The sequence below is a fragment of the Schistocerca nitens genome, chromosome 3 (assembly GCF_023898315.1).
Source record: "Schistocerca nitens isolate TAMUIC-IGC-003100 chromosome 3, iqSchNite1.1, whole genome shotgun sequence".
NCBI classification, from domain to species: Eukaryota; Metazoa; Arthropoda; class Insecta; order Orthoptera; family Acrididae; genus Schistocerca; species Schistocerca nitens.
This window is the reverse complement of record NC_064616.1, coordinates 620,258,763-620,273,644: the sequence shown is the minus strand read 5'-3', so window position 1 is coordinate 620,273,644 and position 14,882 is coordinate 620,258,763. Positions and strand designations below refer to the sequence as shown.

The window sequence follows — 14,882 nt, the reverse complement described above, 5'->3', positions numbered from 1 at the left end:
TGAAGTATGTGAAGGCACCATCATTTAAAATCGAGAGATCGAGCTGCGACAATAAATGCTCAACGGTGGCGCCTCGACCTGTTGCCACTGACCCACCCCACAGAGGGTTATGGGCGTTGAAGTCGTCCAATAGCAAGAAAGGTGGCGGCAATTGGGCTATCAGCGCAGCCAGGACATGCTGCGAGACATCACCATCCGGTGGAAGGTAAAGACTGCAGACGGTAACAGCCTGTGGCGTCCACACCCGAACAGCGACAGCCTCTAAAGGTGTTTGGAGAGGGACAGACTCGCTGTGCAGAGTGTGAAGGACATACACCAGACACCCTTTCATATGCTGCCCGGTTCTTATAATAACCCCCATAGCCACGGAGGGCGGGGGTTCGCCTTGCTGGAAACCAAGTTTCCTGAAGAGCAACGCAGAGGAAAGGGTGAAGGCTGATAAGTTGGCGGAGCTCAGCTAGATGGTGGAAGAAACCGCTGCATTTCCACTGGAGGATGGTATTGTCCATGGCGGAGAAAGGCGTGACGGGACTGGGAAGGCAGATTACGCCGCTGGGTCACCTGCTGCCTCCGATGGAGCACCCGTGCAAGTGCTATCTATTGCGTCTGAGGGACCGGCGAGATTGAAGTCCTCAGCGGACGCAAGGATCTCCACCTAATCCTCAGACGCAGAGCTTTTAGGTAGTGGTGGAGTAGGTGCCACCGCAGGTATTTTGGTCTTACGGGTCTTCAAAGTCGTTTTCTCTCGCTGTTCCTTTGGTTGCCGTTGTTGAGAGGGCTTATTGGAGTCAGTCTCCGGGACCGAAGAGGATCGTGAAGCCTGTCGACCAGCGACCTGTGGCTTCTTCAGCCACTGGTTGGTGTCTGCTGTGCCGCTGGTAGGAACGTGGGAAGGGAGTGACCCAAGAGATCCCTTCCAAGCGGGAGAAGCCGAAGAACACTTACGCTTCTCCAGCTTAGAAGTGGGGACTGGTGTCCCCAGTGGTTTAGTGGGTGCTGCTCCCGAGGTAGATGGTGCGGGAGCAACAGCGAGAGAAGGGGCCCCCATCGTCAAGGGGGCAGGTGAGGTCCTCTGACTCTGAGAGCTGACTGTATGTCTTGCAGCTGAAGGAGCTGGAGCAGGAGTGACAGTGGAGGCATAAGATGACATCATGCGCACGGGATGTAGCCGTTCAAATTTCCACTTAGCCTCAGTGTAGGTCAGTCGGTCCAGGGTCTTATATTCCATGATTTTGCGTTCTTTCTGTAAGATACTGCAGTCCAGTGAGCAAGGGGAATGAGGCTCTCCACAGTTGACACAGACGGGAGGCGGAGCACATGGAGTATCGGGATGAGATGGGCGTCCACAATATCGACATGTGAGGCTAGAAGTACAGCGAGAGGACATGCGACAGAACTTCCAGCACTTAAAGCACCGCATTGGGGGAGGGATATAGGGTTTGACATCACATCGGTAGACCATCACCTTGACCTTCTCCGGTAATGTATCACCTTCGAAGGCCAAGATGAAGGCACCGGTAGCTATCTGATTGTCCCTCGGACCCCGATGAACGTGCCAGACGAAATGTACACCTCGGCACTCTAAATTGGCGCGCAGCTCGTCATCAGACTGCAAAAGTAGGTCCCGATGAAAAATAATACCCTGGACCATATTTAAACTCTTATGTGGGGTGATGGTAACGTTAACATCCCCCAACTTGTCACAAGCAAGTAACCTGCGTGACTGGGCAGAGGATGCCGTTTTTATTAAAACTGACCCAGAGCACATTTTGGACAAGCCCTCCACCTCCCCAAACTTGTCCTCTAAATGCTCTACAAAGAACTGAGGCTTCACGGATAGAAACGAGTCACCATCAGCTCTAGTACAGACGAGATACCTGGGCGGATACACGTCACTGCCTTTCGTTCCTCCCATGGTGTGGCCAGGGATGGGAGCAATTTGGGGTCATGAACGTTAGCTATAAAATGAGCCCTCGAACGCTGGCCGCCAGCGAGAGATGATGTACCACGCTTCATTGCGGGTCATCCGCCCTGATGCCACCTACTCCGACCAAGGGCCCTCCCCACGGGCGCCACCCAGCCGCACCAATAGCCACCTGGCAGGATGGCCATTGCCGGGAGTCCTGATGCCCCAGGGAGATGGGCATCTACTCCTTGGCATACGTGGGGAGTTAACGACGCAGGCATCAGTAGAGTGATCCCTGTGTTGTCAGGGGGCTACAACCAACAGGGTACATGGCGGCCCCACCACAACGGACTGGCTACCGTGCTGGATCTCAGGTGCAAAAATGTCCAAGGTCGTCGTCGCAGTTAAAAGCAACACTGCAGAGTGCAGCGTGGTAATCGCACCCAGGGATGTATCCTCGCCCAAGAGATGGAAAGCGAGCGGGACAGCATTGCAACGACGAAAAAGCCGGCTAAAGGTCTCAATGCACGACGGATACAGTGCACCATGTAAGGCGCCCTTCCCCAATTGGCTCGCTCTTCGGAATAATTTAGAAAGATGGAGGTCAAACCCGAGAGGGGACCATCACATAAGGCCGAAACATTTGAGACTCCTTTTAGTCGCCTCTTACGACAGGCAGGAATACCGCGGGCCTATTCTAACCCCCGAACCCGCAGAGGGGGCAGGTCTTCTTGCACGTGAATACTTTGCACTCGCTGCACTGGTATATAGTGTTTCTTGCAGCCTTTCCTGTTTGCCTACAGCAAATAAAAAATAGTATTTCATGGTTCAGGAAATGAGGAAACATCAGAAAACAATGTTTCACGAAATCAAAACGAGAAATACTCACTTGAAGTTCCACACAATTCTTCCTGCACAGTGAGGATCATCAAGCCATTCGTCAATAGCATCATCCTCACTGTCATTCTCAACAAAATCTTGCTCCGATTCACAAAACCTTCGTTGTTCATAAGACACATGAAGCCGTGTCCTTTGTTTCTTTTCATACTGAACGAATAGCCGCCGCCCTACAGCAGGTTAACTCTGTTTTGAAGCTGTAAGTCCCTCACAACACAGTGAAAACAGATCAAGCTCGTCAATATACATTGTTTCACATTTAAAGCAGGAGAAATTGTACACCGTCACTTGTCGAAATCAGCAGTCTTCCGAAACTTTCGCGTCCCATCAGTTGATGGGATTGGCAATGAAAGTGTACATTTAAATGCATTATGCAATATGGGACAAATCAAAAACATTTATTAAATGTCTTGAATGTCATTTTTGTTCTACTCATTCCATTGTATTACAAAAACCTAATTATAATTTCATATTGCTTGCTATAAATACGGTATGTACCGCATTTGAAGATGACCACCTCTATAAAGTGCACTCGAAAATCCATGTAACTTCCATTTGAAATTTAAACCATAACAGCTGACTGGTACAAGACAGATACGATGATGAGTTGTCAGCACTGGAATACAAACAGGAAAACATTCCCCCTCTCACATCCTCTGCCCCACATTGGCCGCGCTACTTACCCCCTACTCCTGATGTAAACAGCTAACTTTACTTAGCTCACGGCCGAATACGCCAAAGTCAGTTAAAATTAAGCAAATCTTAAAATATTACATTCTATGTAAGTATGTTTGATTGTTACTGACAAGAAAACAACACTCTTAAGAAGCTCTTAATGTTAGTTAATTGCTAGATGCATATTATTAGAAAATACGGCTGTGGACCGCAGGCCTCATGAATACTCGATTTGCGCAGCACAGGGCCCGCTGTGTGACGACCACTGATCTAATGACTTTATTGCATTCTCTTCGGACCATTCCAGCACAATGTAGACAAGATGGCAGACGAAAGTATTGTTGGTTTTCTGTACTGCTAGCACTGAAGTGGAGAGGGTGTGAACTTCCTTTGATGGTCTGCTGAAGAACTGAAAACCAGCAGAACATGCATTAACAACTGTGAATGCGAATCACACACGACCAAACTATGTTTGCACACGCATGCCTACCATTTACACCAGAGAGAATTCTTATTCGCTGTCGAATGTTTGCTTTGGTGTAAATGGGACTTAATGCATTTCACACAGTGCTACAAGAAACAGTGCTGTGTATTGGAGGCCACGCTCACAAAGGATCCTATACATATCACGTATTTACAGTTGCAGTTTGTCCTTTACCAATCCAAGCATATCTTTTTTGTGGTGGCCAAAAGATGGCTTTGATAGTTTTTTTTCTTTTTTTATTCCTTCAAGGATTTTCGCAATACCACTGCGCCGAATGATGGCAGCTCTTTGCATGTAGGATGCAGAAGTGCGTGGTCCTTCTTTTAGTGCACTGCATGTCTTAACATACCGTCTGCTTTTGTTTTAATTAGAATGTCTGAAAGTGGAACACATCCATTGTGTTCTAGCTTCACCGTGAATTGCGTGTTTTTAGGATGCTGTTCAGGGGAGAAGCAGTTTTTTGTGCAATCTTCCGAAAGTACTCCATATAGAGATTGGAAATCCCAGTGACAAGTGGAAAGCCCATGGCTACTCCATCAACTTGTTCACGTAACTCCCCACCACATGTGAAGTAGGTTGCGGTAAGTACATGTTCAATGAGTCTGGGACTCAAAATGTTCTAAGAATACCAAAGCATCAAGTTCTCCTGTGGACTAAATGACTGTCAAAGCTTGCAAGGAGGCCGCCTTTCTGCAGCTGCATCCCTTTCAGTTTGGTCATAATTCGGCAACCTTCTGGATTTGTGATGCGAGATACTTTGCCACTCCATATATGGGTGCTTTAATGTTATTGACTATTGATCACAGAGATGCACCTTCTTTGTGACTTTTAGGCAATCCAGACAAATGTAGTGGTGCTGGAGCCTCTGGGGAGACCTAGGGTATTCCATATCTCCTTTCATCAGAGGTGACTCATGAAGCAGAGCTATTGTTTTTCTTCTAATCTTTGGTGCTGGATCCTAATTTAGCTTCCTGTAGGATCTTTGGTGTTGGGTCCTCCTTTAGCATCCTGTAGTACAGTGCTCATTTTCTACTGATATTCATCAGTACACATTAAAACTATTGTGTCCTCATCTCTTCGCAGTTTTAGTGCCCTACATTCTGCTTTTGTCATATGTGGTTTCAGAAGTTGGTATTTTTCATGGAATCCGGCATGTTCTCCATCTAATTTGCTGTATCTTTTGAACTGGCAGCCCACACATATTGCTTCTTCAACACCACTAATACAGTGTACAGTCATATAAATGTGACCACCATCTATGTTCAATGACAACGTAGTATAACCACTGACAGACAGCAGGTGGCAGCACTAGCAGTGTGTCAGGGAGATGTGGAAAGCAGTGCAGTCATTGTAATGCAGAAATGGAGCAACTGATTTGACGTTCAGAAGGGCATGATCATTGGTTTTTGGGCCAAGAGTGGAAGCGTTTCCAAAATGGCTAAGCCTGTGAACTGTTTGCATTCCACCATGGTTAAAGTTTACCGTGAATGACAGAATGGTGCTATCAAAAACCGGCGACAAGGTAACTGTGGTGCACTATGGACCATAGATGAAAGAGGTGAATGGTGGCTGCCTACATGTGTACAGACGAATGGACATGTATCTACTGAGCAACTGACCACCCAAATTGACAAAGGAGGTATCAACTGTGTCTGCTCAATAACTGTTCAGTCAACATTGCTGTGTATGTGCCTCTGAAGCAGGCGGCTAGTTCATGCACCCATGTTGACTGCCGTTAATCGGTGATGAAGATTAGAATTTGCACACCAGTACCACAACTAGATGTCCACTGACAGGTGGCCTTTTCACATGAATCATGTTTTATACTTGATCGGACCTTGCAACAATGATCATAATGGTCCAGGCTGTAGGAGAGAGCCCTATAGCCTGGGTAATGTTTTCATGGCATTCCCTGTGTGATATCATTCTGGAAGGCACAGTGGATCAACGTAAGTATGCATCTATCCTTGGGAACGGGAACCATGTCCACCACTACATGTAGTTTGTTTTGTCTCGCCACTGTGGCATCTACCAGCAGACCAGTGCAACATGTCACACAGCTCGCACTGTATATGTGTAGTTCAGAGAGCACTAGGATGAATTTACCATGCTCCCCTGGCCATCAGACCTTCAGGTTTTAAACCGAATTGAGAATCTGTGGGACCATCTCGATCAGGCTGTTTGTGCCATGGATTCTCAGCTGAGAAACCTAGCGTGGCTGGCCATGGTACTAAAGAGTGAGGTGGCACAGTGGTTAGCACACTGGACTCACATTCTGGATGACAGTTCAAACCCGCGTCTGACCATCCTGATTTAGGTTTCCTGTGATTTCCCTACATCACTTCAGGCAAATGCTGGGATGGTTCGTTTGACAAGGCATGGTCGATTTCCTTTCCCATCCTTCCCTAATCCGATGGAATCTATGACCTCGCTATTTGGTCCCATCCCCCAAATCAGCCAGCCATGGTAATGGAGTCGGCAAGGCTCCACATCTTTGTAGGTACCTTCCTGCACACCTCACAGTAGTCCACACTGCAAAAGGTGGTTATTCAGGCTTTTGACAGATGGTCACAGTAATGTGATGTACAGTGTAATATCCTGTTTTGGTATTGTGTTTAGAACACGAGAAAAAGTTCATCTCTCTGTAGGACAATGCTGATGGCATCATCTTCTTCATTCATCAAGTTCACAATATCGTTCTGGTATCATCGACACTCTGGATCTTCATCTGAGCTTCCACCAGCCTCTTGTATTTTGCTGTTGGCTTATGAACTGCAATCTGCCCACTCCCAGAAATGTAGTGTACCAGTGATATGTACATGCCATGTGAGTTGAGTCCATGCATTCGTGCCCAGTTCTCTTTGTGTGTAGCAAATGTGTTCCTCACTATGACCTGGCTCAGTCATCATAGAATCTGTGTTACATTTGATTTTACTAGCTGTCATAGTCACGCAAAGTGTAGTAAACTATCCTTGTCCCGACACCATTGGAAAAAGGCTCATATGATAAATATCTCTGCCTGTCTGAAGCATTTTTTCTGTAACTATTTTAACCTGCAGTCACATGTAGGTAAGTTACAATTTTTCAACTGTAAATTTTGTGTACTTACACTTCTGGAAGGGCCAGTACAAAACAATCTGTACCTTAAAATACAGGAATTACGACCATGAATACTGGTACAGCTTCATTAAATTATACAATATATGTGATAATGAAATTTCTGGCTTAGAAGTTTATCAACCCTTTTGGTTTCCCTGTAATCTTCCACTGTTTTTATATCACAAACACACATTTTATTTAATATATTGAAAAATACTGAAAATAATTAAACATAATTTTCAGGATGATGATGCCTTACTCAAATACACATGTTAAAATTTTGGGATTGTAGTGTCTGTATTTTGATGGAACTCAAAATTAAGAAAAAACTCATCATCTTGTAAATTATTTTAGTCTTCAAACTTCAGTATACTTTACTTTGCTATACATCCAAATATGCTACACTGTTTTATATATTTTGACAATTTGTATGGTTTATTGTGCAACTTAACACTAGCCTGAGCTACATACACACAATGGCCACAGTGATGAGGAGGAAGGGATCCTCGATCTCTCTCAGCACGTAAGATGAATCTGCGTGTAGCTAGTGTACGAGAAGCACTTGTTTCCCCACAAATTACACTGTCAAAAGAGTGCATACTACATAACTAAGTTAATCACAAATTAGGGTTACGTGCTCTGCTGTAATGATGCACATATATTACTTTTATGGTGCTGCCACCAGGATATTTTAGACAATTGCCCCCATAATAAAACTTGGCACCCGTAGTTGCCAAACAACTTTGTATGCTGTGGCTGTGAAGATATACAGGGCGATCTATTCGTAGTGACCGGGCCAAATATCTCACGAAATAAGCATCAAACAAAAAAACTACAAAGAACAAAACTTGTCTAGCTTGAAGGTGGAAACCAGATGGCACTATGGTTGGTCCGCTAGATGGCGCTGCCATAGGTCACACGGATATCAACTGCATTTTTTAAAAATAGGAGCCCCCATTTTTTTATTACATATTCGTGTAGTACCTAAAGAAATATGAATGTTTTAGTTGGACCACTTTTTTCACTTTGTGATAGATGGCACTGTAATAGTCACAAACGTGTAAGTACGTGGTATCACATAATATTCCGCCAGTGCAGATGGTATTTGCTTCGTGATACATTACCTGTGTTAAAATGGACTGTTTACCAATTGCAGAAAAGGTCGATATCGCGTTGATGTACAGCTGTTGTGATCAAAATGTCAACGGGTGTGTGCTATGTTGCTACGTATGCTACTCGGTATCATGGATGACATCATCCAAGTGTCCGGACCATTTGCCGGATAGTTACGTTATTTAAGGAAACAGGAAATGTTCAGCCACATGTGAAATGTCAGATATGACCTGCAACAAATGATGATGCCCAAGTAGGTGTTTTAGCTGTTGTCGCGGCTAATCCGCACATCAGCAGCAGACTAATTGTGTGAGAATCAGGTATCTCAAAAACGTCGGTGTTGAGAATGCTACATCATCATTGATTGCACCCGTACCATATTTCTATGCACCAGGAATTGCATGGCGACGACTTTGAATGTTGTATACAGTTCTGCCACTGGGCACAAGAGAAATTACGGGACAGTGACAGATTTTTTGCATGCGTTCTATTTAGCAACGAAGCGTCACTCATCGACAGCGGTAACGCAAACCGGCATAATATGCAGTATTGGGCAAAGAAAAATCCACGATGGCTGCCACAAGGGGAACATCAGCGACCTTGGCAGGTTAATGTATGGTGCGGCATTATGGGAGGAATGATAATTGGCCCCCATTTTATCGATGGCAATCTAAATGGTGCAGTGTATGCTGATTTCCTATATAATGTTCTACCGATGTACTACAAGACATTTCACTGCATGACAGAATAGCAATGTACTTCCAATATGATGGGTGTGTGGCACATAGCTCGCGTGCGGTTGAAGCGGTACTGATTAGCATATATCATGACAGTGGATTGGTCATCGAAGCACCATGGCCCGCACGTTCACCGGCTCTGACATGCCCGGATTTCTTTCTGTGGGGAAAGTTGAAGGATATTTGCTATCGTGATCCACCGACAACGCCTGACAACATTCGTCAGCGCATTGTCAATGCATGTGCGAACATTACGGAAGGGGAACTACTAGCTGTTGAGAGGAATGTCGTTACACGTACTGCCAAACGTATTGCGGTTGACGGACATCATTTTGAGCATTTGTTGCATTAATGTGGTATTAACAGGTAATCACGCTGTAACAGCATGCGTTCTCAGAAATGATAAGTTCACAAGGGTACATGTATCACGTTGGAACAACCGAAATAAAATGTTCAAACATACCTACGTTCTGTATTTTAATTTAAAAAACATACCTGTTACCAACTGTTCGTCTAAAATTGTGAGCCTTATGTTTGTGACTATTACAGCGCCATCTATCACAAAGCGCAAAAAGGGGTCCAACTAAAACATTTATATTTCTTTACGTACTACACGAATATGTAATAAAAAATGGGGGTTCCAATTTTTAAAAAAACTCAGTTGATATCCGTTTGAGCTATGGCAGCGCCATCTGGTGGGCCAACCATAGCGCCATCTGGTTTCCCCCTTCAAGCTATACAAGTTTCGTTCTTTGTAGTTTTTTCATTTGATGCTTATTTCATGAGATATTTGTCCTGTTCACGATCAATGGACCACTCTGTAGAACTATCCTCATAGATCCAAGGTGATTTAGGATCCACTTGAGTGGCAATCATCAAATTAATGTGTTACCAATGACACTTGAATTTGCTTGGTAAAAATGTATGGAAGATGAGACGTTGTGATACAATTTATATATTATGCTTAGAATACTAGATCATCCGCCCCCCATGAACCATGGACCTTGCCGTTGGTGGGGAGGCTTGCGTGCCTCAGCGATACAGATAGCCGTACCGTAGGTGCAACCACAACGGAGGGGTATCTGTTGAGAGGCCAGACAAACGTGTGGTTCCTGAAGAGGGGCAGCAGCCTTTTCAGTAGTTGCAACGGCAACAGTCTGGATGATTGACTGATCTGGCCTTGTAACACTAACCAAAACGGCCTTGCTGTGCTGGTACTGCGAACGGCTGAAAGCAAGGGGAAACTAAAGCCGTAATTTTTCCCGAGGGCATGCAGCTTTACTGTATGGTTAAATGATGATGGCGTCCTCTTGGGTAAAATATTCCGGAGGTAAAATAGTCCCCCATTCGGATCCCTTAATCGGGCAGGTAGGTTAGAAAATTTAGAAAGGGAAATGGATAGGTTAAAGTTAGATATAGTGGGAATTAGTGAAGTTCAGTGGCAGGAGGAACAAGACTTCTGGTCAGGTGACTACAGGGTTATAAACACAAAGTCAAATAGGGGTAATGCAGGAGTAGGTTTAATAATGAATAGGAAAATAGGAATGCAGGTTAGCTACTACAAGCAGCATAGTGAACACATTATTGTGGCCAAGATAGATACGAAGCCCACGCCTACTACAGTAGTACCAGTTTATATGCCAACTACCTCTGCAGATGGCGAAGAAATTGAAGAAATGTATGATGAAATAAAAGAAATTATTCAGATAGTGAAGGGTGACGAAAATTTAATAGTCATGGGTGACTGGAAATCGGTAGTAGGAAAAGGGAGAGAAGGAAACATAGTAGGTGAATATGGATTGGGGGGAAGAAATGAAAGAGGAAGCCGCCTGATAGAATTTTGCACAGAGCACAACTTAATCATAGCTAACACTTGGTTCAAGAATCATAAAAGAAGGTTGTATACATGGAAGAAGCCTGGAGATACTGACAGGTTTCAGATAGATTAGATAATGGTAAGACAGAGATTTAGGAACCAGGTTTTAAATTGTAAGACATTTCCAGGGGCAGATGTGGACTCTGACCACCATCTATTGGTTATGAACTGCAGATTAAAACTGAAGAAACTGCAAAAAGGTGGGAATTTAAAGAGATGGGACCGGGATAAACTGAAAGAACCAGAGGTTGTAGAGAGCTTCAGGGAGAGCATAAGGGAACAATTGACAGGAATGGGGAAAGAAATGAAGTAGGAGAAGAATGGGTAGCTTTGAGGAATGAAATAGTGAAGGCAGCAGAGGATCAAGTAGGTAAAAAGACGAGGGCTAGTAGAAATCCTTGGGTAACAGAAGAAATATCGAATTTAATTGATGAAAGGAGAAAATATAAAAATGCAGTAAATGAAGCAGGCAAAAATGAATACAAACATCTCAAAAATGAGATCGACAGGAAGTGCAAAATGGCTAAGCAGGGATGGTTTGGTTTGGTTGTTCGGGGAAGGAGACCAGACAGCGTGGTCATCGGTCTCATCGGATTAGGGAAGGATGGGGAAGGAAGTCGGCCGTGCCCTTTCAGAGGAACCATCCCAGCATTTGCCTGGAGTGTGCAGGGATGGCTAGAGGACAAATGTAAGGATGTAGAGGCTTATCTCACTAGGGGTAAGATAGATACTGCCTACAGGAAAATTAAAGAAACCTTTAGAGATAAGAGAACCACTTATGTGAACATCAAGAGCTCAGATGGAAACCCAGTTCTAAGCAAAGAAGGGAAAGCAGAAAGGTGGAAGGAGTGTATAGAAGGTCTATACAAGGGCGATGTACTTGAGGACAATATTATGGAAATGGAAGAGGATGTAGATGAAGATGAAATGGGAGATACGATACTGCGTGAAGAGTTTAACAGAGCACTGAAAGATCTGAGTCGAAACAAGGCCCCCGGAGTAGACAACATTCCATTGGAACTACTGACGGCCTTGGGAGAGCCAGTCCTGACAAAACTCTACCATCTGGTGAGCAAGATGTATGAAACAGGCGTAATACCCTCAGACTTCAAGAAGAATATAATAATTCCAATCCCAAAGAAAGCAGGTATTGACAAATGTGAAAATTACCGAACTATCTGTTTAATAAGTCACAGCTGCAAAATACTAACGCGAATTCTTTACGGAAGAATGGAAAAACTAGTAGAAGCCGACCTCGGGGAAGATCAGTTTGGATTCCGTAGAAATGTTGGAACACATGATGCAATACTGACCCTACGACTCATCTTAGAAGCTAGATTAAGGAAGGGCAAACCTACGTTTCTAGCATTTGTAGACTTAGAGAAAGCTTTTGACAGTTTTGACTGGAATACTCTCTTTCAAATTCTGAAGGTGGCAGGAGTAAAATACAGGGAGCGAAAGGCTATTTACAATTTGTACAGAAACCAGATGGCAGTTATAAGAGTCGAGGGACATGAAAGGGAAGCAGTGGTTGGGAAGGGAGTGAGACAGGGTTGTAGCCTCTCCCCGATGCTATTCAATCTGTATATTGAGCAAGCAGTGAAGGAAATAAGAGAAAAATTTGGAGTAGGTATTAAAATCCATGGAGAAGAAATAAAAACTTTGAGGTTCGCCGATGAGATTGTAATTGTATCAGAGACAGCAAAGGACTTGGAAGAGCAGTTGAACGGAATGGATAGTGTCTTGAAAGGAGGATATAAGATGAACATCAACAAAAGCAAAACGAGGATAATGGAATGTAGTCGAATTAAGTCCGGTGATGCTGAGGGTATTAGATTAGGAAATGAGACACTTAAAGTAGTAATGGAGTTTCGCTATTTGGGGAGCAAAATAACTGATGATGGTCAAAGTAGAGAGGATATAAAATGTAGACTGTCAATGGCAAGAAATGCGTTTCTGAAGAATAGAAATTTGTTAACATCGAGTATAGATTTAAGTGTCAGGAAGTCGTTTCTGAAAGTATTTGTATGGAGCATAGCCATGTATGGAAGTGAAACATGGACGATAACTAGTTTGGACAAGAAGAGAATAGAAGCTTTTGAAATGTGGTGCTACAGAAGAATGCTGAAGATTAGATTGGTAGTCACATAACTAATGAGGAAGTATTGAATAGGATTGGGGAGAAGAGAAGTTTGTGGCACAACTTGACTAGAAGAAGGGATCGGTTGGTAGGACATGTTCTGAGGCATCAAGGGATCACTAATTTAGTATTGGAGGGCAGCGTGGAGGGTAAAAATCGTAGAGGGAGACCAAGAGATGAATACACTAAGCAGATTCAGAAGGATGTAGGTTGCGGTAGGTACTGGGAGATGAAGAGGCTTGTACAGGATAGAGTAGCATGGAGAGCTGCATCAAACCAGTCTCAGGACTGGAGACCACAACAACAGCAACTAGATCATCACAGTGCAGAGACCTCCTGGTTTGCTGTGTGTCTTAAATTGACTATGTTTTCTTTTAAATTGCTGTATATAGATTTTTTGTTTATTGTCATTTTTACTTATTTTGAACAGTCCCAACATTTTAATTATGTTTATAATTTAGTGTCTCATGTTTTGATCCTGTTCACTTCACCCTTTATTGTGGACGGAAAGTGGACACCAAGTGTCACGATTTCAAGGAAGAATGGGGAGAAAGGTAGGTCTTTGTGGAAATGAAGGGCCAGGAAACTATTTGCATAATATGCAGTGGAAGTGTTGCCATTTCCCTAGATTCGATGCAGTGATACTAAACCAAATATTTTATAATATTTTGAAAGCCACATGTCAGGTTCACAAATCTCAGTAACATTTTTGCTGCTTAGTTTGTGATATTCCAGTATATGCACAGAAGGCCTAATGTAATCTCAATTATTGAAGTTTCTTTATCTGAGGCAACTACCACTGCCTGCTGGCTTCTTTGGGAACATGATGGTGCATCAGTAGCATTCCCGCTGAAGCAATTAATTCTACCACTCACTGTACTATCTCACAATCCACAGTTTAAAAAAGTATTTGCTCTGAGGTAATTGGCAGTGTTGAAGACTCGGTTGCTGATCTATTGTCGTCTCGCGATCTGTTGGAATGCTAATGGCAGGGAAAGTAGTAAGGTGTTAAGTGGTTGAATGTCTTTTTAAGTTCTCATTTATTGCACCTGCAGTATTTTTCCAACATGCGCCATGCTGACACTCATGCTGTTCTGTGAACTAGTGTCCTTCATGTCTGCCAAATGTGCTCTGCTGCATTTCTGCGGAGCTGACAAGGTCACCAGACTTTTTATTTTACACAGATATGTTGCACATGAACCATTGCCACTCAGATCATGTATCAGGCTGCCCAACAGGTTAAACAATCTCATTCTTAGGAAAAAACACACTGGATGCAGTAAATAACTTTATTGAGAAGATATGCAAATCATTGGATCAGAGGAGTAAAGTCGCAGGTATCTTCTGCGATCTTTCAAAAGTATTTGACTCTGTGAACCATGACTTGCTTATTTACAAATTAAACAAATATGGGATTAAGGACAAAGCTCTGAAATGGCTCACATCATACTTGCACAACAGAAAGCAAAGGGTAAGTTTCACATCAAATGCAGTGAATTATTATTCTAAATGAAGTACAGTATCACAAGGTGTACCTCAAGGCTCCATTTTGGGGCCAATCCTGTTCCTATACTATGTAAATGACTTGCCCATAAATATAAATTCAACATCAGTTCTGTTTGCGGATGATACTTCTGTTTTAATCGAAGATGATGCAGAAAAAATTCAGAGCTCCATTGTGAGCACAATGGGTACTCTAGAAAACTGGTTCTAGTTAAATGGCTTGAAACTGAACATTGCAAAAACCAATATGGTACATTTCAAAACCAAACATTTGAAATGTGTGGATCTTAAAATACATCATCACAATCATCCTATGGAAGAAGTTAACACAGTCAAATTCCTAGGACTAAATGTGGACAACAACTTAAACTGGAGTACACATATTGAGTTCCTATCAAATAAACTGAGCAGCTTTGCTTTTGCAATGCAAATACTAGCAAACTCTACTGGAC

General features: G+C 43.4%; 1 protein-coding gene across 1 annotated transcript in view; it reads right to left on the bottom strand.

Annotated features, from left to right (window-relative positions):
- The window catches only part of LOC126249365 (WAS/WASL-interacting protein family member 3-like), a 54,845-nt gene extending 52,010 nt beyond the window's left edge, over positions 1–2,835 (bottom strand). Inside the window, exon 1 of the mRNA XM_049951018.1 lies at positions 2,796–2,835. Coding sequence (XP_049806975.1) covers positions 2,796–2,835 — 40 coding nt within the window. The remainder of the gene's footprint in view (positions 1–2,795) is intronic.
- Positions 2,836–14,882: the final 12,047 nt, after the last annotated feature.